The sequence below is a fragment of the Merops nubicus genome, unplaced genomic scaffold, assembly GCF_000691845.1.
Source record: "Merops nubicus isolate BGI_N331 unplaced genomic scaffold, ASM69184v1 scaffold9488, whole genome shotgun sequence".
Classification (NCBI taxonomy): domain Eukaryota; kingdom Metazoa; phylum Chordata; class Aves; order Coraciiformes; family Meropidae; genus Merops; species Merops nubicus.
In genome coordinates this window covers 24,080-49,934 of record NW_008626519.1, presented here as the reverse complement: position 1 = coordinate 49,934, position 25,855 = coordinate 24,080, and the positions used below count along the sequence as shown (strand labels likewise).

The 25,855-nt window shown below is 35.3% G+C and overlaps 1 protein-coding gene across 1 annotated transcript in view; it reads right to left on the bottom strand.

Moving 5' to 3' along the window:
* The window catches only part of RTTN (rotatin), a gene marked incomplete at its 5' end in the record, with an annotated part of 78,034 nt that overhangs the window by 28,635 nt on the left and 23,544 nt on the right, over nucleotides 1-25,855 (bottom strand). The window contains 18 exons of the mRNA XM_008946041.1: nucleotides 843-1,035; nucleotides 4,259-4,330; nucleotides 5,402-5,560; nucleotides 6,182-6,289; nucleotides 8,020-8,148; nucleotides 9,908-10,127; nucleotides 11,311-11,465; nucleotides 13,024-13,168; nucleotides 15,642-15,878; nucleotides 16,982-17,170; nucleotides 17,434-17,502; nucleotides 18,346-18,451; nucleotides 18,725-18,842; nucleotides 20,562-20,650; nucleotides 22,345-22,444; nucleotides 23,908-24,079; nucleotides 24,303-24,442; nucleotides 24,846-24,962. Of these exons, the coding sequence (XP_008944289.1) occupies nucleotides 843-1,035; nucleotides 4,259-4,330; nucleotides 5,402-5,560; nucleotides 6,182-6,289; nucleotides 8,020-8,148; nucleotides 9,908-10,127; nucleotides 11,311-11,465; nucleotides 13,024-13,168; nucleotides 15,642-15,878; nucleotides 16,982-17,170; nucleotides 17,434-17,502; nucleotides 18,346-18,451; nucleotides 18,725-18,842; nucleotides 20,562-20,650; nucleotides 22,345-22,444; nucleotides 23,908-24,079; nucleotides 24,303-24,442; nucleotides 24,846-24,962 (2,518 nt within the window). The remainder of the gene's footprint in view (nucleotides 1-842; nucleotides 1,036-4,258; nucleotides 4,331-5,401; nucleotides 5,561-6,181; nucleotides 6,290-8,019; nucleotides 8,149-9,907; nucleotides 10,128-11,310; nucleotides 11,466-13,023; nucleotides 13,169-15,641; nucleotides 15,879-16,981; nucleotides 17,171-17,433; nucleotides 17,503-18,345; nucleotides 18,452-18,724; nucleotides 18,843-20,561; nucleotides 20,651-22,344; nucleotides 22,445-23,907; nucleotides 24,080-24,302; nucleotides 24,443-24,845; nucleotides 24,963-25,855) is intronic.

Genomic DNA, 25,855 nt, shown 5'->3' with positions numbered 1-25,855 from the left:
GGGAAATAACATTCCTCTTCTGTTCATGCTTCTGTAACAAGAGTTTAACAGAAGCAGAACTACAAGAACTGTTCAAATCTGTAGCCTTAGAAGATGGAAATACAGAAAAAGGCACACAAAAAAAGAAAGAAACCAAAAGGATGAACTTATTAATTTTCCCTCCCTTGAACAGTTTTTATTAATTGTGCTCTCTGAAGAATTTCCTAGTTTTCTAAACTTAAGCCCACAACACCCATTTGGACAAGAATGTGGGTTCTGACATCATAGTAAGACTTAGAAATATTGTTTAGTGAATGATTAGTCAATACAAAAGTTAGATCCAAGTCTATACAGCTTAAAAAGAAAAAAAATCAATCCAATCTGAGTATTAAATTTTATCAGTCTGTGGATTAGTTCATATCTGAATGGCTTAGAATGCAGCTAACTTCAGCATATTAGCATCCATTCCTACTCGTGTATCTCTGAACTTAAACACATCAAGAAACAGGAGTCTTAGAAACAATCCATCTATTTCTTTTTCCTAAACTTTAATGGTCTGTCAAAGTCACACCTGTATGAGTATTTTACCCCCAGTATTTTTCAAGACAATGTACTGCAGAACTAATTACATCTGTAACTTTTTTAAGATTTAAATAACAGCTCAGAGCTTTCTCTGAGGTATGTTAAACTAGTGACTTAGCCACTTAAATCCTCAGAGCAGTACTTTGACTAAACATTTAAGTTCATGGGTTTATATCCATTTTTAGTTCCATTTTTAGTTCCATTTTTAGCAAGAATTATTTGAGGTAAGGTACTCAAAATTAGAAGTAGTGTTAAAATGCTCCAAGATTACATTAACTCACCAGTTATACCACCTTTTTCTGTGATGAGGCTATCTTCCTTGGAAGAATTCAAATCAAACATATAACATCCCAGGTAACAGTGTTTCACCATCTGATTGACATGCTCATAGAATTGGCAGTGATATAAAAGGGTCTTAAGTGCAGGTTTTCCTGTCTGAGAGAGGCCAGATTCTTCATCATGTACACAGGGACCCTGAAGATGTCAAATTCACAAACATGATTTCTTTAAAGGTATCTTTTATATAAAATAAACTGGCAAAAAACCACTGAATTAAGCTTAATAACTGCATATGCTTATATATACATAGCTGTTCTGCAGGCCATAACTAACAGATGACAAAACACAAATGTAGCTTTTATTAAGGTTGAGCTAAGTTGTAATATTTTACAAAAACTGTATATGATTTTGCAAAATAGAAGTAGCTCTTTCGCTCCCAATAAATTTATTAACAGCTAATTCAGAAGCCATGGAAAGCTTTAACTGTGTGGTTTTAAGACAGTCTATGTATGAGAAGACTTTAAAATTTTAATTTCTCATTTAATTTTACTTACAGATATCAGCTAATGCAAGTTTTCTTTAGAAAAAGAGCACACTCATACTAAGGTAAGAGTAAAGTTCCTGAAAAGTTCATCCTGTTTTAAACTATACTGCCATTACACAGCATCTATTCATGCCAATCTACTATAACAAAAGACTTATTTAGAAAATAAGACATAAAAAGAAAGAAATTATCTTTGAAGAATGATTTTCAGTCATTTCTTTATACGACTGACTTCAGGGAAAACTTTCGAGAGCAGGGAATTTACACCTGAAAAGAAAAGACTTCACAGTCTGATTTCAAATAAACAGTTTGATTTGACTGCCTTTGTTAGAGCATTTCTCCAGTGTCTTCTATGGTAACAGAAGAAAACAAGAAGTTTTATCAAGCTACAACATAATCTGTTTCAGAGTGATCATGAAATTAGAAGTGTTAATTGGCAAAAGAACCCAGACTGAGAAAAACATAAACCAATTACATTCTGCAAGGTAGTTTTAGGAGGCATTTTACAATACTTCAAAAAGAAACTAGTTAAAATTATGAAGAAAATTTGTCAGTGCTAATTAGACACCTTCTTTGGCAGTTAGGAGAGAGCAGAGGTAAAACTGCAAATAAGTAATTTGAAAAACACCCCTTGTCTCCAGGAGACTGTAGATCTCCCTCAACCCCTCCCATAAACTGCATACAAGCTTACTTTCCAAGAAAACAAAACAAAAACCAGATCAAGTAGAAGCAGTACACTATTTTGTTTTATAGGGTAAGTTATAACCAAGAGTTTTGGGTGATTATTGCTCATTCTTTAGGGTTTCTGTAATATATTAACAGACTATGTTCACTATTTGCCTTTTATGCCAGTTAATGGAGAATCAATATGACAAACATTTGGAAGAAGAATGTAGTATTTAATTTAAATGGTTTAGGATGAATTCTATAACTGTACTCATTCACTGTCAGCAGTATAATTAGACTGTATCAACCATGACAACTGCAGACTTTGGAAATTTTCTTAAATTTAGCCAAAATGTTACCATTTAGAACTGTCTTTGCCAGTTTAAAATACTATGCCAGATCCTTTGTTCCCTACAACAAGGGCCCTGAAAGAGTTACTCATTAATTACATTCATAAAGTGCTCTGACTTCAGCAATCTTCATACAACACAGCATGCTGCAGTCTTGGAATGCTTTACACAGGTTGACTTTACCCATGACACCTGCTCTCTTTGAACTTGCTTGCATTAAGGTCAAAAAGACAAACCATCTTATTCAGTGCCAGGGGAAAAAAAAGTCACTCTGAAACAGAATTTGATTCTGGTTGTATATCATGATTTTAGTTTTTGTTTATATTTTAAATAGTTTTAATTTACCAGTTACCATGAAGTATTTTTGATACTATCTTTCAGCATGAACAGTTATTAAGTGATGAGCAATTTCCAGCAAATTGCACTTCTTAATAAAAATCACATTGATTCAAAGCATCTATTAATTGCACTGGAATTCATCCACAATTCTGCAAATGGATTCAATTTTTGTCATCCCACCATAATCATGGAAGTGTTTTTAAAAAAAGGCTAAACAGCTTTATTACAGTTTATATGAACAAGTTACAATGGCTGCCCTTGTGAACCCCTTGCTATTATGAATTTAAAGAATTAGTATTTGTATTGATAAAAGTAATAAGCTAAGACTGAAACATGGGCCAGATTCATAAGATTATTTGAACATTTTCCTTTATGATCAGATATAAAGGAAAGATAAGACATACAGTATAATGCAGCTCTGCAAGAGATAGCATAATTGATTTTGGGTGCAGCCGAATCATTAGATATCTTATCCTAGTAAAATAGGAGGAATGTCTTTCAGCACTAACTTGATGTTTTACAGAAAGGAAGAGATAAAAGAGGATATGGTTGCAACTGCAAATTTCTTCAAAAGAGAACACACACTGTTCTCATAGAGGTACCATTCTCACCTACTGGAAGGAGCAAGATGGGACAGAAAAAACAGGTATCAAGGCCAGAAGAATTTGAAAAATGGGGAACTAAGGTCCAAAGATCTGTATGTATAATGAATTAGACTTGCTGAAGAGAACATGAAATGACTGACTCAAGATCAGAACTGGAAAAAGTTTCTGTGGGCTCTTATGAGTTTGTATAAATACCTGATGAGAGAAAGTAAAAGGGGACAGACTCTTCTCACTGGTATCCAGTGACAGGACAGAAAAGCAAGGAGCAAAAATTGAAATACAGGAAATTCTACTTCAACTTACAAAACACTTCTTCCCTCTGAGGGTAGGTAAACACTAGAACAGGTTGCCCAGAGAGGTTGTGGAGTCTCCATCCTTGGAGATACTCAAAATCCAACTGGACACAGCCCAGAGCAACCTCCTCTAGTTCACCCTGCTTTGAGCAAAGGGTTGTTTTTAAGAAGCATTTAAGTTGATTTAAGCAGCAAGATGCTTCATCTTTCTTTGGAAAGAGTTGTTTCTCATCACTCACATATTTCAAAATACTTTATAAACATCAGATTCTCAGAACTTCTTCCTCATAGCCCTCAAATTATGTTGCATTCCAAGGATTGGTAAAATAAATGACGAATTTCTATTCTAAATCATTAATGATACTATATACATAAGCAAGTTTCTCAGGAGCCCAAAGTTACTCTATTCAATTAAATGTAACTTATATACAAACTAACTGTGGTTCTTTTCTTGGGCTTGTTGGAAATTTGAAAGCAGTTTGTATTTCTCTTTCCAAAATGTTACCTTAGACATGTAATTTTAAGTTTATATTTTACAGGTATACCAACATAACTTTTTATATCAAATAATGTCTCTCTGTGACACTATGACCTTTCTCATCAAATGCAATAGTCACTCACTTGCCAAAGATAATCTTTCATGTCTTCTGTAGGAAATGGAATCACAAGGAGATTTTGTAGAATAAAAGCAGCCTGAAAGAAATGAAAGCATCAATATTGCCACCTAGCCATCACAGTTCAAAGAAAAAAAGACCCCAAAAAATAACCCAAACTAAAAACCAACACATTAGAAGTAATTAACAAGGAGTACTGGAAAAAATGTCTAAGCAGGAAAATGTGGATAACTGACTATGAACCTTCACTCTGTTGTACTCATGTGTTTTTTAATTATTATAAAATTATTGGAAAAATGTGGGGAATACATTGGGATAGAGATGCATTTCAAGTATTTTCCTTTCTAAATAAATGGCATGAGTGTTTTTCTAATGTATTACACACATATCATGGGTAAATGTGGGTGGATTGAAATTGCTTTTCTCATATTTTGTCAATCTTTCCTCAATAATTCGGCTTTTATGAGACTACTGAAACGATTTGGAAGTTAAATAAAAGAATGAAGCATATGTTCTCAAAAGCATTTTGCACAAATATATTCAAAATATTACTTTGGAATATGTAATTAATTGAGCAACAGAGCTGGGAAGAAACTCACTCATTATAACTAGGTCACAGAAAGTTCAAAACATGTGTACTCAGTTTAAATATAGTATTATATAGTTCTGTGTTCTGTTCTACCAGAGTATGAATTTCCAGTTCTCACAAATAAACATTAGTACCTAGGTAAGTTAAATTACTTCACATCTGCTGTGAAGAGATATTTACTACAGAGCAGGTGCCAACTTCATACCAAAGTGTTCACAAATGGAACAAAACAGCAATTAAAATCTGGGCTAATCTGTTATGCTTTAGCAGCCTATTTGTCTGCCTGAGTAAGCCTTAGGAGTTTTTATGCATTTACTTGTATTGTTTAGACCATTTCTGCTTTCACCCTAGTCATCTGTATTTGTTGCTTCTTGAGTAGTTCTACATAAGAAGCTAAACATTCCTTTTAATTGGGCAGTATTTAACTTATAAAGCAGTAGGTGTTGTGCAACATCAACAAATAGATATAGAGAATAAAGAAAAAATTAAAAAAATATCTTTTCTCCTTAATGAAAAAAACCCTTGACAATCTAAGCCCACAGAAGGACACAAGAAACGTACCTCCCTGCGCACCATGCTGCATTCAGACTGGTCCAGAAGAATATTTATCACTGTTCCCCACAGCCCTCCTGAAATGTTCTGGCAACTTTCTGCTAGAGCAATACATCCCATTTTGAGAGATGTAAGAGCTGATCCTATTCCAAGTGCTGTAAATCTGACCTAGTACATACAAGCACAACACAAAGTGATATATCCTATAGTAATTAGCAACATGTTTTTAAACATGAAATCATATCAACTGGATCTGGAGCTTAAGTGAATCATTTAAAAATTAACAACCTCTTTTCCTATATTTCTCAAGCCCTGTACTCCTAATCACAACTATGTGTATGGAAAAATAATTAATAAAACAGATTTATGAATACTTAAAAATACTAACATAGTCTTCAATATTCTTGGCATTTTACCACTCAGAAAAAGTTCTATTTAGCAAGCTCACATAATTTAAAAGATTTGCATCAAATACATTTGCTCTAAATTCGTAGTTCATGTAAATATTTCTGCTTTGGAGCTAAGTAACAGCAGTGTCAGTGAGAACTGCCTATGGATCATGAGTGACTAGTGAAAGCACAGAAAACAGAAGATGTAGGGAAGGATTTCTCAAATGTTTATACAGAAGCATTCTCCCTAACTGTACTGTTACTGTTATTTATACAGGATACAGCCTGCAACATTTTAAACAATACAAAACAGTACCTTCAGTAATAAATAAATTAATGAAACAAAAATTTTGCTAATATTGAAGGGTCAAAATAAGATATCAACATTGTATTAACTAACCTCAGGGTCTCTATCTACCCACAAAGGAACCAGCCATGCCAGACCTAGCTGAGAAGCAACTTGTTCTTCACTGTTATCGTAAGGCAAAGACCAAAGAGATATCCATGGCTGATTAGAAAATGGAAAATAAATAAATTATTTTAAAAGTCTTTCAATGCCATGCCAGCCTACTAACAGCCTGAGCTACCAACTACATACCAGAACACTTTAAATGCACACAAGACTGATATTCCAGGAAAAAGATTTTGATTCTGTCTCTAGACACATATTTAACTGCTGACTGCACCCACTGAATAAAAATTACATTTGTGTCTTTTTCATAGAATTAGGACAGCAGTGTTAAAGAGAGATTAAATATTTTGGATAATTCTCTCTGTTCAAAATTTACACCTTACCTTTCTTATTTTTACTTATTATTAATGCTATCTTTCTCCCTTATACTGTACATGTGCAGAAAACTACCAAACAAGAACATGCAATTATTTCTTTGATCATAATTCATTGATTTTCTTCATGCACCTGCCATGTGACTTAAGTCACGCAGACTTCCACATACTACTTAGCTGCAGATTCCATGAAATCATACTTGATTTAGGAAATTAACTTCTTCAGTTCAGGTTAAAAATCCCCATAGCTGCAAAGTGGTCTGTTTAAACCATGGCACTGCACAAACAATGCATTAACCTCATAATGAATCACGATACCTAAAATTTTATGTATGTGTCTTCTGACCACCTCAGTCCTGTTTATTTTTTACACACTGGACTGATGTTTCATTTGGAGCAGCATATTTGGCATGGATCTTCTCAATACACACAATATTAATTACAAAAAGCACAACATTTTACAGTCTTTGAATTTGGGGAGGGAAGACATTCACATACAAAATATAGGTCAGCAAAGCAAGACCAAAACAAACCATTGCAGCAATTCTGGTACACCCCAAGTATGCACTCAACTTTTGATGTATTGCAAATATCTGCAGCTTCTGTCCATCAGTATGAGCTGAAGGATCTTAGGTCTGACTTAACAGTTTGGCTCTTCTTATAATGAACAATCACATTGGTTCATAATACTGCTAATGAGCCAAAAAACAGCTTCCTTTAACAAGTTTTAATCAGAAGTCATTAGACTGTGCATTAAGTTAGCATTAAATTTTTTGTTGTTGTTTTTGAAAAAAATGAATTATGCAATGTAGCTTTTGTATAACAGTGCTTGCAAGAAGGCCAAATTTGTATTTCTTTTTCCATAAGGTTTGACACTAAATCACACAACAGTGAGCAATGGCCAGGATTAAAAATTTTTTTAACATTAACAGTTCTTAGTACAGTCTAGACAATAACACTGTTGTACTGCTTATGATTTACAGCCACAAGAAACCACCACTGATCATTGTGCTACTATAAACATTATTCTATGAGCCTGATATAAAAATATTCCACTCCTTCATCCATGCATTTGTGATCTAAGTTTTTGTAGGCTGCAGTCTTCCTGCAGTGTATTTTTGTCCCCCTGCAATTTGAATAAACTTTGTCAGCACTTAATACTGTGAAGAAGGGGTACAGAACTGAAAACAGACACCTGGAATTTGGAGAAGCAGGCATACAACTATTTCTAATCACATATGTACTTGATCATATTGGAAGACTTTCACTTGTGGCTATCACAGATATCAACAAGAGATACACATCTCTTAGCACAGATATCCATGTTGTTGTTTTTTACTGTCTGTTGCAATTTAAGACATCTTCCCCTGTTACATATGAAATTCTATTAACTTCAGCAGTTAAAATACATCTGTGCACAGCCCTCACAAATGACAACTGCAATGCACTCACCGGATCCTTGGCTTGAGCCATCATTTCATGTGATAAGTGAAGTAAGCAAAGAACTGTGCTTTTTGTCACACCTTTTCCCATGAAGGACATGGCATTTCCTCCCCATTCAACATAAAACGATGAGATGACCTAAGAGTGGGGGGAAAATCCATGGTAGCTTTAGTGTAAGCAGTACACAAGTAGGGTACTAACTCTCCTACACACTACTAGATCGTATTTTAAACTCATGAAAAGATGGTAGATTTTTAGCTGAATTTGAAGAATCTGAGTCATTCAGTCATGCTATGGTTTCCTATATGGGTAAACCTCTCAAGTTCAATGGGTTTTATTTGCTTTTTTGCATCACAAATACAGTGGAGGATAATAAGCACAAAGTTCAATAGAAACCCAGAAATTTGTTTTTGATAGAAACAGTCCATTTATTGCACAGTTTTTATGCTGTGCTTGGAATTAAAAATATAATTTCTTTTCAAAATTCTGTGTTCAAGAAAAAGGGTCATTTATATCTTTTACTGTTGTTTGAATTGGAATAAAAATATCAGCTTTCTGTATCAAATTCTAAGGAATAGATATAAAGGTCACTGGATCATAACATAAAATAAACCGTCTCTGACCAAATACCTAACCATACATGCTAAAATAAAAAGCATGTTGCTTTCAACAGAACATGCCCTAAATATTTTTTTAAAACAATTATAATATTAAGACTTCTATTTCTGTATGTATTTGTCTCCTTTAAGCATAGCCTCACCATTTTTGCTGCTGTTCTTTCTTTTGGTGTTCCAGTCTACAAAAATTTCTTTCAAAACCTTTTTCCCCACCTCCCTCCAAAAAGGAGCCAACATTTACTTTCATATTTAGATTAAGTAATACTGCATAGTTCTTCTGCACATTTGGCTTATGTATTATCAGTTGATTCCATTCTGTAACATCTATTATGATTCTGTATACTAATAATCTTTCATTTGATAACATCTATAATGCCTTTAGTCCAGATTTCAAACTGCAAAAGTCAAGTAACTTTAAAATATTTATTTCTTCTCAAGAAATCTTGGCAAGTTAAGACTTTCCCCACAAATATTGTATTTTTTTTTTCCATCACAAATATGATTATTATCTGTGTAAAAGTTTTTCCTGACACTTATTGGTTGCTCTTTATATAATTCAGACCCACAAAGGAATTAAAACTACTTTAAGACTTCTTCAGGCCTCTACCAATGCAACAAATAGATTTTTATATTTGAAACAAAAGAAAACTTGTAAATATACCTAACTTACTGAACACTAATAAAACAATCAGAAAGCCAGGTCTATGCTTTTCCTACAGTTTTAACAAAAGTGGAGCTTTCAAAAGATGTAATTTTAGGAGCAAAAACTAATTGCTTATCTCATCCATGGACCGAGTAAATAACGATGCTGAAAACAAGAATGAAATTTTGGCTTCCCAACAACTGCAGCCTCTTGAATTCCCTCTTCTCTGCTTTCCTGATGTTAATAACCTGCAGAAGAAGTTACTGTTCCCCTAGACCTCCTTTCACACATGGATTCTGCCTGTGGGAAAAGATCTCTGATTTCCTCATAGAGTTTCAGTTATAAAAAACAAATCACATATCTATTTTTCTCCTTGCTTGAACTAGTCACTTTATATTGCCTCTTAAATATGGGATGAAGGCACACACAGTACAACTTTTCATCACAAGCACAGATACATACCACTCAATCTAGTCTCCATATTCTTGCTATTTACTTAGATGCTTAAAAAGCATCTTTCCCACAGCTATTCTTAGTGACAATATTCACCAAAAGCACATCATAAAAATTACAGTGTCATTAGTTACAAGGTTCTTTACAAGCATTCAAACCAAAAACTAAGTTATGAGCTACTTACCTCAAGGAGACCTGTTAAATATTTCTTACAGATGTTGGCAGGTTCAAGTGCAGCAGAGTAGGTACTCCAGGCTGGGAGTGCAGTAACGTGAACCATCCCTCGCAGCGTCCTCTCCAGTGAAGGGAGGCCATAAAAATGTGGTGCATCTGTTAGCCTTAAGCACTGTAACAGCTTCAGAGCCAGCTCAGTTCTGAAAGAGCCAGCAAGTTCCAAGCCCTCTCTGGTTTAATTGTAAAAAGACAAAAAAACCCACCAAAACAAATCAATATGAAGCTATTGTAATGGATCATTTCACAAGAGGCCAATGCCTCATTCTTCTTACAGTTAGCCTGAGTCCTTACTATTGCCTTATGCATAGAGTAACATGAAATTAAATTAAATTTTACATTTATAGCTTCACCCAGGTTCTAAAAGTGTAATATTGCATCTGATTATAACAAGGCTGCTTGCCCAAAACAGGACAAATTAGATATAACTCTAAGGAATATCTTAAATAAAGGGCAAGAGATTGAAGACAATGGATAATATAACAAGGAGAGTTACAAAGTTCAGTAGCTACATGTATGTTTATTCTGGTTCAAAAGACAAGTTTTAAAATATATCCTGCCAAATACCATCAATCTAGAAATCAGGTAGACAGAAATCCTTGTTAGTTATATCTCACACTCCTCTTTTTTTCTGTAATCCTCCCTTTTCCAGCTGTCAAAATTATTAGAAAATGACTGTGTAGGAAAAATGAAGGTTACATTTCAAAAGTATCTTTACTGTTATGTTGTGGCACTTAAATAAGCAAATATTATCTTAAGCTGCAATTTTAGTACCTCTTAGAATACACTTGTACTTGGAGATTTAGTGTGGGAAGATGTTTTATTAGAAACTCTAAGAAAAAAAGACTATTAGATATTCTTTTCTGTGTTTACTTGGTTCACATAAAAAGCTTAAAATGTCATTCTGGAAGTAGCTATCCTAAATAATCACTACTGTGCACTGGTATATTGTATTAGGCTAAAAAGGAGTTCAATGAAAATAAACATTTGTTGATACTTCAAATATTTCAATGTTTTACTTTGCTATATATAAATGCTACAAAATCAACCAGGTTATCATTTGCTTGTGCAAATTTCCAGCACTGAAAAAGAAAACAGCCCATCTTCTCCCTGCAATAAGTTTAATTACCAGTTGCTGAAAAGTGACTACTAGTACCTACTCTTCCAAGTTTCCCAGGTAATTTCCTAATTTTATGTGAAAAGGCCTATTTATCTCATGATGATCTTCAAATGGAGCATGTTCCATTCTTCCAGTTTAAAAGGATTGTGATGTAAGTCTATTCAAATCCTGGCTGAGCTGGGTATGGCAGCAGCAGGCATTACAGAATTACAGGGGCAGGTCTGTTTACACTGTACCTGTCAGTCACTGACATGGAACAAAATAACAACGTGTTAAAAAGATGAATTAGTTCTTTATCCAGCTGCTGCCTGACAGCACTCTGGGTTTCATCCACTCCGTCCTGCACCTGGGATTCTGCTCGCACCAGGAGGCCCAAAAGGGATTTTGGCATCTACAAGAAAAGAACAAAAATACAGTCATGGAACACATTGTTTAAATCCAAATTTAATACCCACACTAAAGCCATTTTTAATGTTGAGATCTTGCAAATCACACACATTATAAATCACAAATTCCATGATCGTTTTACTAAGTACTCCTGTAAAAAAGCACAATAAGGAAATTTCTATAATTACCAATTACTTGAATCCACTACTAAACACCATAAAAGAATCTACTGTTAGGACCTTTAAAATGTTGTGGCATTAAGCTGTGACACAGTGTACTTTGAAGCATGAAAGAAAAGTCAAAGTTATATACAGCAATCACCTGCAATAAAAAAAAAAATAGATCACAAAACCCAGAAAACACATAATGGAAATATTAGCTCAGCTTGTATCTTGTATGGCTCAGTTGCTTGAAAGACTGGAAATCATTTGAGATAAAAATTTTGTATTATTACAGTGAATGTGCCATACTTACTAAATTTTATAGGCTTCCTACTTAGCCATATAAATTGAAGTACTTGAATTCTGTTCATTAATTGAAGTCTACCAGCATTTTTTATAAATGTTTAGATTGTATTTTAAAATGAGAAAAATTCTTGCTTTGTGTAGAACAGAGCTTTGCAAACTTCCAAGACTGCAGCCATCACCTTTACCCTTGGCATTTAAATATCCTTTTCATATAGTAAGACTGAATTGTTATATTTTGACAGATATAATAGAGATTGGTTTATACTGCTTTATGATGTTCATTTTCTGTTTGTTTTTATATTTAGACATCTTAAATGAACAATACTGAAAAAGCCATTCTAGTCAAACAAAGCACAGGAGTCTAGAAAAACTGAAAAGAAAAAAGAATTACATTAGTACAACATTATACACATATTTTAACTACAGCAACTAAAATGCATGCTCATGTAACACCTTCCTCATGCTTATAAAAATATTTTAGTTGGTCATATCATCACCATTTAAAATCCAAACTTAAGTGACAGAAACACTGCAAGGAAAAAAACTGTCCTGACTTTCAATTCTTATTCTTAATGTGAGGCAGATGATGCCAAACAGATGGTTCCTGGATGACACCCCATCCTTTAAGTTACATAGGTGTTATTTATGTAGTTATGTGGCTAAGCATACCTTACAGAGCTGTATATGTATGCACACAGTTAACCATATAAATATATATAGTTACATGTAGAAAAGGAGCTCTGCATAGAGCATAGCCAGGTATAGTTGGCTCTACAGAACCCTGCTGCCACAGGTAACTGCACCAGAGCAAGGCACACACAGGCAGATGTTTGCTTCTGACAAATACAATATTTGAGTTTAGAGAAACAATTCCTACAAGGAAATTTACTCCTCTTCAAAGTTAACTTCCCCAAGCCCTAGAACTGAGGGCTAGCCACAGAGCAGCAGATGTTAATACCAAAAGCAAAAAGCAGCAGCTCTTGCAGTAACAGAAGTCATTTTCCTTCAGGAGCTCAGCAGAACCAAACCAGCCAAGCAGTTCACAGTTCCATCATTTCTTACAGTCTCCAGAGAACTTCATAGGTACACTCTTACATTTTTAAGCAACGATTTCAAGATCCACTTTAGATGGTCTGACTCCAGGCTTGATTTCTGCTCTCGAAGTAATTTATTCAAAAATCTTAGGACGTCTACTAAAAGCTTCTCATCCTCCACAGAAGCTGGAAGCACTTGCAGAAATCTGCAATGCAAACAAAAACACTTGTAGCACATTAAAATAGAGCTTAAGATCTCAGCCTAAAAAGCCTGAAGTCACCTGCAAACATGGAATTATTTAGAGTAAATATGTAGAATTACATATATCAAATAAGGAATTATATTTCTATTACACATGGATTAAATATATTTAAATACTTATACATAAAATATTGACTATGTTAAATTATTAGCAGTATTATGCATTCATTGTGTAGTATTATTACAATATAAAATTGTTATGTAAGTTAAAAAGTATTTACTTTTAGTAAACATGGACTTGCATACAGTGAAAGGTAGAAATATCTGAATAGGGTCATAGACAAGAAATAAGTTAATTAGCCATTAAATACTACCAATCAATAATAATATCAAAGTCTATCTATGCATTTTAAATAACCCTTATTTAGAATAATCCTTATTTAAAAAACAGTATCCTCCTTTGTTGTTAGTTGTGTGTCTGTAAATGACAAAGTCACATACCCATTGAGGTTGGAAGACACTGTGGAGGTCACCTGGTCCAATGCCCCTGCTCGGGCAGGGACAGCTGGAGCCAGTTGCTCAGGACCATGCCCAGGTGGCATTTAAGTACCTCCAAGGATGGAGACTCCACAAGCTCTCTGTGCAACCTGTGCCAGTGCTCAGTCACCCTCACTGTTTCCTAATGTTTAAGAGGGACCCTCCTGTGTTTCAGTTTGTGCCCATCACCTCTGATCCTTCTCTGGCCACCACTGAAAAAAGCTCAATTCCACCTTCTTCATACCCTCTCCTCAGGTGCTTGGACACACTGGTAACATCCCCACTCTGAGGCTTCTCTCCTCCAGACTAACCAGTCCCAGCCTTTTCAGGCTTCCTCATCAGACAGATGCTTGTTTTTCATCCTCTTTGTGGTGCTTCATTGGACTCTCTCCAGTGTGTCCCTGTCCCCCCCGTGCTGAGGAAACTGGAACCAGTCCCAGCACTCCAGATGAGGCCTCACCAGTACAGACTAGAGATGAAGGATCACCTGCCTCAGCCAGCTGCTAACACTCCTAATGCAGTCCAGGATGCCATTAGCCTTCTCTGCTGCAAATGTACATTGCTGTGCCATGTTCAGCTTGGTGTCCACCAGGATACCCACGTCCTTTTCTGGCACTCTGCCTTCCAGCTTGGTGACCTGCAGCATATCATGTTCCATGGGGTTGTTCCTACTCAAGTGCAGGAGTTTGCACCTCCTACTACATGAGGTTTTTGTCAGTCTACTGAGGTCTCTCTGGATGGCAGCATGGCCCTGGCAAATCAGCCACTCCTCCCAGTTTTTTAACATGACAACACTGAGGGTGCATTCTGTCCTATCATCCCAATCATTAGTGAAGATGTTGAACAGGACTGGACTGAACATTGATCTCTGGGGCACTCTGCTAGCTACTACCTTCCAAGGAGACTTCAAACCACTTCTATATCTCCAGTTTCCTTATCTATTCCCTAAACTGATCCTCTTCCTCCAATGATATGTCCTTCTTGTTCCAGACTTTCCCCTGGTCTCTAGGCCCTGGGATTCCTGAAGGCCAGTCTTGCTAGTAAAGATGGGGTGAAGAGGGCATTCAGGACCTCAGCCTTTTCCATGTCCTATGTCATTGGGGTCCCTGCCCCATTCAGTAGCAAGCTCATTTTTTCCCTAGCCTTTTTGTCACCTATGTAATTCTAGAAACCCTTCTTGTAGTGTTTGACGTCCCTCACCAGATGCAATTCCAGATGTGTTTTCAGCTTTCCTAACTGCACCTCTTCAAGGTCAAGCAATGTCTAAATATTCCTCCCAAGTTACCTGTCCCTACTTCCACTCTCTGCAGGCTTTCTTTTTGTCTTTCATTTTTGCCAGGAGCTCCTTGTTCATCCATGCAGGCCTCCTGGCATTTTTACCCATCTTCCTGCTTGATGGGATGGACCAGTCCTGGGCTCAGAGTCAGCAATCACTGACTATTATCCAGCTTTCCTGGGCCTCTCTTCCCTTGGGGGCCTGATCCCATCGAGCATTACCAAAGAGGATCCTTGAAGAGGTCAAATTTTTCTCTCCTGAAACCTAGTGCTGTAATCTTATTTTTTGCCCTGCTTCCTCCTCTCAGGAACCTGAACTCTACCACCTCACGGTCACTACAGCCAAAGCTGCTATAGACCTTCACACCCCTAACAAGCCCTTGCTTGTTTGTGAGCATGAGGCCCAGCAGATCCTCTCCTTGTTGGATTCTCTGTCACCTGGATGAGGAATGATGCTCTCCAGGAACCTCCTAGATTGTTTCTGCCCTGCTATGTTGTACCTCCAGTGGACATAGGGAACAACAAATTCATAAATAAATAGAATCTTGTTTTCAGAATCAAAGGCTCATGGACAATCAATTCCATAAATCTAAAATATGAAAACTAAGAAATTTAGAATTTAAGCATCATAACTTTTAATGCATTTGTGCAGTCAATATGCTTACCTGCTTATTGCTTTTTGCCACACAGAGCTCTTCAAAGTTCCACGAGACCCAGAACTGCATTTTAATGCAAGTCTGTCATTCAGAACATAAAAACTAAGCCTAGTGAGAGCAGCCCTAACATCTCTGTGGGATGCTGCCTGAACAATTGAGTTAAGACACTCCTGCAGTCCATAGTTTGTGTGAGTTATCTTGAGTATAAGAATGTCTTCTGAGGATAATCTTAGTGAGTCTGAAAATCTGAAAGGGTATTAGAGAAAAAATGATTAATAGACAGTATCTTTAGAAACTATTTCAGTGAGTGCTGACTCCTTCAATTCTCAGTTCAAATGACAGGACAAAACAAACTGCCTTAAAAATCTATTGCCATTATCTAAACTTTTCTCCTCCTCTGCCACTCTCATACAGCCCCACCCCCCAAAAAAAAACCCCACAAAACCTGCAACATTAACACACAACCCCATCATATTGAAATCCAGAGCTGTTTGGGTTCTTTGGAAAAATGGCACCTCTCAAAAAGTTACTGGGAAGGTACTAAGCACATTGTTTGTAAGGAACTTTTCCTCCATGGTCTTGTAAATGTTGGCCACTTGGACTGTACTATTTTCCTGTTTTCTTTATAGAGATTCCTTTGGTTTTGCCTGAGGGGAACTCAAAATGAAAATGATTTATCAAGAAGTGCAAAGTTTAAAATGGCTCAGAACCACACTGTTTAATAACAAAACTTGTAGGACCCCTCAAAGAACACAAGCAAAAACTGAAAAATGTCAAGATGGACAGAGATACAGACACAATTATTTCTATTTTATTAAATCAAGAATCTTCTACCATCTTGATTTCTGTATACAAAACAGTATCAAAGAGAGAAATTATGCTTAATTAAGAGTTAACCAAAGGATGCAAAGGGAATTTTCTTCATTAACTACCATAATTCATAGCATTACCATTAAAAAGGATAATTATTTGAAATTTAAATCCCCAAGGAAAGAAAGATAAAAAGTCATGAAACCACAATGGGGAAAGTCAGCTCCCTAAAAAAGTCCATAATGACTACAAGAAAAACAGCCACAGAGCCCATTTAAAAGTGTTTGAAATTAATCTGACCATCAATAACAGTTGGATAAATTTCTAGACTTCATGTATAAATGAAATTTAGGTAAAACATTAGCTGTAACAACATATCTACAGTCTCTTGGGATGTGATCCTTTGCATTTCAAAAGACAGCACTGTCAAAGCAGAAAAACTTGAACAGCTCTTTAAAGTTGAAAACCTATTTAAACTTGATGGAACACAAATTTAACTGAAATATATTGAGATATAAAATCAAGATAAAATGGCTCACATTTCTGTTTCCTTTTCATAGTTTACCAGTTGCAGTAGTTTTTCAATCCCATGGTACCATGATAGATTCCAAGCCATCTTAAGCATATCTGACACAGGTTTCATGGCCAAGCACTCAGAAGACAACGGCACCACAATGGTATTAGGGCTAACAACATGATGAGCAGTGATCTTGACTGGGAGATGATACCTAAAACAAAAAGGTTTTTTGTTGTTGTTTTCACTAAATTCTCCAGTGGTGCAAGCTTTTCAATTTGCAGATAAAGCTTTCATAACTCTTTTTCAGAGAACAAAGACTTGAAGAAAAAATTTTGGATTTAACATTAAATGTTTCCTTTCATTCTTCCAGCTCCACACTTCAGGAAGGACAGGGAATGGAAAGAAGCAAAGTTAACTATAAAAAAGACAAAAAAACCCCTCCCCCCCAAGAAACCCCAAACCATCCACACATACCTTCTAACAACTGCAACAGGTAAACTGAAGGCAGGAGGGTCAGGATCATTAACTGTTATGCCATCAGCCCTTCAGGAGATTAAGTTGTAGATATTATTCCTTATTTTAAGCTTTGATTTTCTACTAATGCTATACTTACTACTTCTATTACTCAAATATAGGTGCATTTTTATTTCTAGCTAGCTCTTTAGTAACCCATTGATGAATAATTTGTATTAATACAAGTTCCTTTATGTTTATGCAACATTAAGATAGTTCTTAGATCAAAAACATACAGAATACTTGTTGCAGATGTACTGCACATAAAAATGAAATTAAAGGTAACATACCAGAGCACATGCCTGTTTACCTTCTTCTATTAGAAAAAAAATATGCTTTATAATTCTTTTCAGTATATTTCATGTGTGTGAATACTAAAAGTGCATTTTTTCTGAAGTATATGCAAATTTCAAATAATAAAATATATGCTGAGATCTGTTGTTTTAAGGACAACTGCTACACTTAAAAGCCAAGGTAAATAGGAGAATTCTAATTAAGCTAAAAAACCCCCATGCCTACAGCTAGTTATGTGATTTGTGTAGTTTCCATTTATGGAAAAGATGGGTTACAGACTAATCAGGGTTTTTTGAACATGAAAGGAAACTTAATTCTGAGGTACAAAGTATTTATACTGCAAAACTATGCCATGTAAAAATATGCCTATACAGCATGCAACCCAAGGATTGAAACAATTTGTTTTGCCTACAAATATGCTATTTTGGATATAAAAGTTTTATATATAAAAGTTTGAGGCATAATTTGCTTGGAGATTTTATATATATATATATATATATATACACACACATACACACACACACACAAACTTGTCATTAAAACTTTAAATTTTGACTAGAGAATATGCCATTAAATAACTTCTCATACCACGTTTCTGCTCTTGCTACTTCATCAAACAAAAGAAGACAAAGCAGCACTGTAGTTTCAGTTAAAACAGCACGATCATTTTGGAATATCAGGGCAGCTGAATAAAATAAAGATATTTTAAGATGTGTTAGGAAAACATTGACATTGAATAATACACAGAAGGACATTGATGAAAAAAACTGATTTCCACAGCCATTTTGACAACATCTTGACAACAGATGTCACATGAGTGACACTAGCACACAGTGATTTACCTTTTAATCATTAGAGCCTCTGAAGCCAAGGTTCTTAAGAGGGCCTTTGGTTAAACATCTAACATTTCACACATTTTCTTTCCATGTATGTGTTAACCTCAAAACAGAATGATTACCTCTGAACAGCACCAGCAGTAAAGATGAGTTCTGTGCTAGGGACAGACGAGCGACGGGATCAGCACAGACAAGTTTGCGTAAGAGCGTTAGACAGGGTGGCACCAGAGATTCCATAAGCTGCAGGAACAGATTAAAAATCCAGTACAGATAGCAATAAGGTTAAACTACTAGGAGATGATTAATACAATCAATCGTGGCTTTTTACACACAGCTGTTGGCTTATGCTCTCCTGCTGACTCCATCTAAACCATTCACTGTTCAGTGTGCAGTTTCAGTTTTGTCCTCTCGAATACTCTGCAACTTCCATCAGGTAAAGTTTGGGCATCCTGTGGAGTATAAAGATCCTACATTCCACAAGTCACATGCAAAAGAAAGGTGTCACAGCCCCTAGAGAGTTGTCTTTGCCCTTCATAGATTAAATGGAAGTTTATAAGGGGATAAAAACATTATTTTAAAGTTTATCCTGGACTCATACCTGGCTATGAAGGATCTGTTTAAGACAATATCTTCCCAAGACTTGTATGTCTGTATTAAGTTATTATGCCAATATCTACTCACTACCCAAAACAAAACAAGACAACAGTTGCATTATTCAGTATCTCTAAAAAAGATAATAAAAAAATGTCACTAAAAAACAGGAACCACATTAAAAAACCCTGAAGAACTCACTATTTCAATTTCTCCAACTGGGTTTAACTGGTTTACAGAAGTATTCATATTCAAGCTATCATAAACTGAACTAGACATTTTTTTAATGCTACTGGGATAAAATAGACTTAGATAATGATAATCTGAAAAAAAACCAAACCAAACACTTTACTGTTACCAAAGAAGAATGCCATTTTCATTATTTTTACAAAAAAGAGGAATTCAAGTATGTCTCCAGCAGTTCTTATCTCCTGTACCTTTTTGGTAAAAAGGTCATTACTATATAAAAAATCCCATGGTTTCTTTAAATAACTCAAGACTTGGACTGTTGGACTGCTACAACCATCTATGCAAGCAAACTAAGAAATATGCAAAAAGTTTATGCAGTGAAGTGATGCTGAACAGCTTACAGCCTAAATAAGCTTGCATAAAGAGTTTTCAGATAATGAATTTCAAAAGAAATCAAGCATCAGATCAGACATATTACAAGCATGGGAAGCTTGGTCATCTACAACAAATTTACACTAAACTCTACGCATGATCTTATCTCCTGAGACTCTCCCTAGTGAAGTGATCTTCTACTGGTCAGAAAATTACTTATACCTGAAACTCAATCTGACACAGATTCCCATTTACAATGAGATCACATTTTTAATTACAATTTTTCAAGACTTAAGTTTAGAGACTATGAATTACAATAGAACACTTTTTTTTTTCCAGTGAAGTGATCTTCTACTGGTCAGAAAATTACTTATACCTGAAACTCAATCTGACACAGATTCCCATTTACAATGAGATCACATTTTTAATTACAATTTTTCAAGACTTAAGTTTAGAAACTATGAATTACAATAGAACACTTTCCCCCCCCCAAGTAATTAAAAATTATGGTTTTCATCTCTACTGAGAAAGCTTTAGGGAATTCTGGTATATTTCATAACCACACCAAACAGTCAGTTCTTTGGCTGACTCCTCTCACGGGGAGTCAAACCAGCCTTCTTTCATTAAGAGAATCTTAGCACTATAGAAAATACAATAAACAAAATGCATATTACAATTGTTACTAAACGTTTGTATTCTGTGCAGTATTAATGCACAAAGATTACTGTTATAAAGTGCAGAAAAAAGGAACTCTATTGCTCTCATGCTGTGCAATGCCTGCAGAAGAACTTGTAACAATAATTTTACCTTGCCATCCACATGTATACACTCATTAAGGTAAGTCAGAATCTTCTCTATCATACCCAATTTTTTCACTATGCCATGCATTTTGGTATCTGTAGGAAAACCAAAAAGTAGTAAGAAACACTGGTTCTGGACCAATTTACACAATTATAGAATCATTTCAGTTGGAAAGGAATTTCATCATCATCAAGACCAGTCACTAACCTAACAATTCCAACCCCACCACTAGCCCATGTCCCTAAGCACCTCATCTATATGTCTTCTAAATACCTCCAGGGATGGTGGTTCAATCACTCCCCTGGGCAGCCTGTTCCAGAGCTCAACAAGCTTTTTGGTGAATTTTTTCCTAATACCCAACCTAAACCTCCCCTGGCCCAACTTGAGGCCATTTCCTCTTGTCCTGTCACTTGTTACTTGGGAGGATACTTTAATACTACACTTCTTTCTGCAAGAATGCAAAATCTTACTGTTGAGAACAAGTTCCAGAAGTGCCAATCAACAGTACAAGTACAGCTCTAGCTCTACCAAGACAAACCTCCTCAAAGTCTTGTTTTGTCTATTGCAGCTTCTTACACACTAGACTCTTAAATATCTTACATAACTTCCTATAAGAACTTTAAGTTCCAGTGATACCCAGTGCAACTCAATTTAAGTCAAAAAAGGATTTCACCTGTAATATTTAAAAGTCTTCAGTAGTTTAATATGGAACTGAATATGGTATTTACTCAACCACCATATAAGTATTATCCACTGATCTCATTCTTTAGAGCATTTGGTTTAAGAATACTCAATAACAGCAACAAAGCTATGTCGTTTGGGCTTGGTTTGGCTTTTGCTTTTGTTTTTTTTAAAGAAGTGATCCCTCATATTAAAGGAGGTCCTCATACAGTTTCAATAAAACTTCATTTTTTCCTTTGCATTTTCATCCTATGCTATCTTAATCAGATCTTCTTTACCAGCATTTGTAATTTTTCCCCACAGCTATAAAAAAAAAAATCTGTAGTTCAAATTTATGATTAGTCACTTAAACTATAAAGAATAATAGAAGGAACGATTTCCTTGCAAAGATATTAGATGCAATGCCAGAGGTAGTCTGCCTCTTGACACTGACAGAGGTTATAACCATGGAAGCTTAGCTAGAGTTTATTTAACCCTCATTCACACAAATGACTTTGCAATCCATTTTAACTGTAGTTACTACTTAGGCTAACTCAAAATGCAGAAATTAAAAACTGTACAAGATATTCTCCTGTAATTATAAAATCCCTTTAGCTAGCCTGTGTAATCTAAGATTTAACTTTCCTAATTAAAACACACCACCACCAAAGCCATATATACAATATTAACCACCACCTCCCTCACTGAAGCCTGAGTATCTGAGTTAGCAACAGCAAAAAATCTGAAGCACCATTAGTTCTGAGACAGATCAAACTGCTGAACACTAAAAAGAAAAAGCAGAAAAAAAAATTCTTGCAGAGCTTACAGAATTTGGCTTATTCTTACATTACCCAAGAGAGCTGGTTTGGTGGTTTTTTGGTTTTTGGTTTTTTTTTGGTTTTTTTTTGGTAGTAACACCATTATTTCTTATTCTGGAGGGCAAAGACAAAAAAAAACCATTCCTTTTATTTGAATTGGTAGATCATCCACAATAGTGTTAAAACTCTGGTTCAACAATATCCATAAAAATTACAAAAGGTACACTTAGCACAAACAAACAGGAAACCAAGCAAACCTGCAAGGTCACAAAATGATCAGCACAAGACTATAAAATTCTGAAGACTTTTACCTTCTAAAATGACAGCTAGCTGCTCAGCTGCAGACTTCCGCAAAACTAGGTCAACAGCACCAGAAGTCAAGATGTCATACAGCTTTTCAACAGTTTCTGCCTAAAAGTAAAACAATATTAGATTTACATCCAATATAGTATTATGAAACAAGGTAACCAGATTTCCTAACAAATGGTAGAAAATTAAAAAAAAACTAAATTCCTTATTAGAGCGTATTTGATTGAATTGACATGCACGCAATAAGAAAAGGATTAGATTCTAATCTTTTTGCAACAAGTCTCTAATAATACTTGTGGAATATGACAAGACAATAGTTTCTAGTGTTCAACAGATGCAGATTTCTATCAATTCTTAATTTATGTGGAACTATAATGCCAGAATATGCTTCTAAAGCTTTGAAGAGGATTGACAGTTTCATGGCAATCACAAGTTCTGGCTGCAGAATTGCTCATTGTTCAGCACATACAGACTTTTCTTTTTCTGGCTACAGAAATGTAAATAATCCTAAATATTCATACAAATTCCAGGTCCTAACTTTCTGAAGGATGTAGGTGAAGAGGATAAATCAAGTGTACAATGAGTGGTTAGAATAACTTTTTTTCAGTGAGCAAGTATCTTAGCTTTTGTTTAACATTGTTGTGGATCTGAAAGCATTGAGGGTAAAGGAGGAAGAAGAATGGAGGCAAGGTGGTAAAAAAAGAAAAAAAAACAAAAAAGAAATAAATTTTCCCAAAGGTCAAATACTTGTGATTTGTTTTTTTCATTTTGTAAAAGCAGCAATAGCAATGAAACAAAGACAAATTTATAATCTGTTTTAGAATATTTCAGATGAGACAAATTTAGGTTATTTAATCTAGAGAGGAGAAGGCTCCAGGGTGATCTTATAGCAGCCTTCCAGTACTTAAAGAGGGCCTACAGGAAGGATGGGGAAGGACTCTTTAAGCAGGGAGTATAGTGATAGGATGAGGGGTAGTGTTTTTAAACTGAAAGAGGGCAGATTTAGAATAGGTATTAGAAAGAAATTCTTTACTATGAGAGTGGTGAGATACTGGAACAGGTTGCCCAGAGAAGTTGTGGATGGCCCATCCCTGGAAGTGTTCAAGCGGTCTAGTGGAAGGTGTTCCTGCCTATGGTAGTGGGGTTGGAACTAGATCATCTTTAAGGTCCCTTCCAACACAATCCATTCTATGATTCTATATTAAAAATTATCAGTACCTGTTTCAGTAAAAATTGATTTTGTGAGGAAAAAAGTTCAATGTGGGGAAAAAAAGGAATCAGATTATAATGCACAATGAAACTCTTGCAAACAGAGCAGGTCTGTGCTCTCTGTACTCAAGTCTTGCTGTTAACAGCAGAAGAAAAAAAAAAAGAAGGAATTATTTTGTTATTGTTGCATACAGTAGCGTAGAAACTGCTGTTCACATGGACAGATAAGATCAACAGTTTTCTTTTTATGAATCAAGCCAATTTGTATGAAATACTGCAGCCTTCAGCACATGATAACTTCAGTGGCAGGTAGAAGAGCCAATCAACGACACAACATTTAGATGGAGTTCACTCACCTTTAATATTGACTCCGTTTTATCATCCAGTTTTAGCTCAAGAGCTCTTTCTATAATAAATAAGTTAGAAACACTGGAAAGCACACTACCCTCCAGATGTGGCCGTTTCAGGTTTGCTTCTTCTTCATTCATAAGATGGAATGTTAAATGTTTAAGTGCTACAGAACGAACCCTAAAGGAGTAAACAAAATAAAGATACAAAGTCTTCAAAGTGAAAAACTTCAGTTGTACAGTTAAAAATTAACTAGCTTATCAAATTAATACAGTGGTGGGGATAATTATGATTAATCTACCTTTCAAATCAACTCATTAAATAATAATCAATTTGTTTTTAGAGAAGACACTTTTGTCATCAATATGAGAAGCGTGTGGAGATGCTACAGGGCATTACTTACAACTGCTTTTTTGAGAAGAGGAGGCGCAGAGCAGCCCGTAGTCTAGTAGTTCTAGGGAGAATCCCCTCTCCTTTCTCAGAGGTTGTTTCACTCAAAGTGAGGATACAGTTACCTAGCTTATCTTTTGTGTCAGCATAACCCTAAAACAAAGAACAAATAAAAATTTCCAAAAGTAAAAAAATTCCACTTACTAAATTAGTAAATTAAAGTAAATTCCGTTTTAGGGACTCAAGGAGGGTGGGGAAAAAGAAACACCCAAAAAAAAAGCAATTACTTTTAAAAAACACTCAAATTCTGCAGATTAATATTGCTCCATAAAAATAAATTTAGAAATTAATAAACATTCCTGTTTACAAACCAAAATAAAGATTTTTAAACATTTTTTATTTTTTCAAAATAAAGATTTATATCCTGTAGGTATATAACTGTTAATCTATTTTCCATCTGCTACTTCAACAACAAACAGAACATTCCCCTAATATGAGAGTGTTGCTGTTTACATGATTTCATACATCAAATCCAGATTAAAGCTCTTAGAAGTACCTGTAGAACAGGAATGACAGGACAAAGGGCCTCAACAAACTTGTTCCAAGTCAATACTGCCATTACTAATCGTCCCTGCAACAGATACATCAGAATGGCCTTGGCTGTAGAGTGCACCTGCTCAATAGAAGAAACAAAGCAAAAAACACAAACAAACAAAAAGAAATTAATGTAACCACCAATGTGTATAGGTCAGTTTGTCCATGCTATAATTGGAAATGTGTTACAAAAACATCTCAAAAGAGAAAGACTTTACAGACAAAATATTGTCACTGCAGAATGCTACTTTTAAATTGTCAGTCTCATTAAACATTTCAGTTGTTAGAAAAGCCTGTCAGAGAAAACACACAAACAGTTCTGCCTAAATAGCACCCAAATTTTCCCCTTAGAACTCTGGTTTGTCTTTTCTGAGATAAAACATAACTTCAATTTATATATCTATCAGTGCCTCTATCCTGCAGATAAAACAAATTCTGTTCCTCTTCCTTCCTGCCACTACACCTCTAGGGCATTTCATTCCCAGTCTTTATGGTATGCTTCTGAAGATACAGGAAGGAAAGAGCCTTCAAGCCATTTCACTTTCTTGAGGCAAACTGTTACCAAGTATTTCAAATTGTACTTGAATTCATCTGAAGCTCTTCAGCAAACACAAAAATGGCATAAAATACAGGACTTCTGCTGTATTAGTATGTCCTGTATACATACTGTACATTATGTAATGTATACTATATGCAATTTTTAGAGTATTTACAAGCTAATATCTTTACCACAGTAGGAATAGATAGAAAAAAACCCCACAGCTCAGAATTCACTCTTCCTTATATATTGTAAAAACACCTACCTGTAGCAGCTAAAACCCTGCGTTTTATGCTATAAGTACAACTCCTCTCACCTCAGGCAACAAGAACAGCCTTTAATAATATCACTTTAGCCTCTCTTCAAGGAACTGGATTTGTAAAATCACACAGCAAATTTTAAGCCCAAAGAATACAAGGTTCTTCATGTTTTCT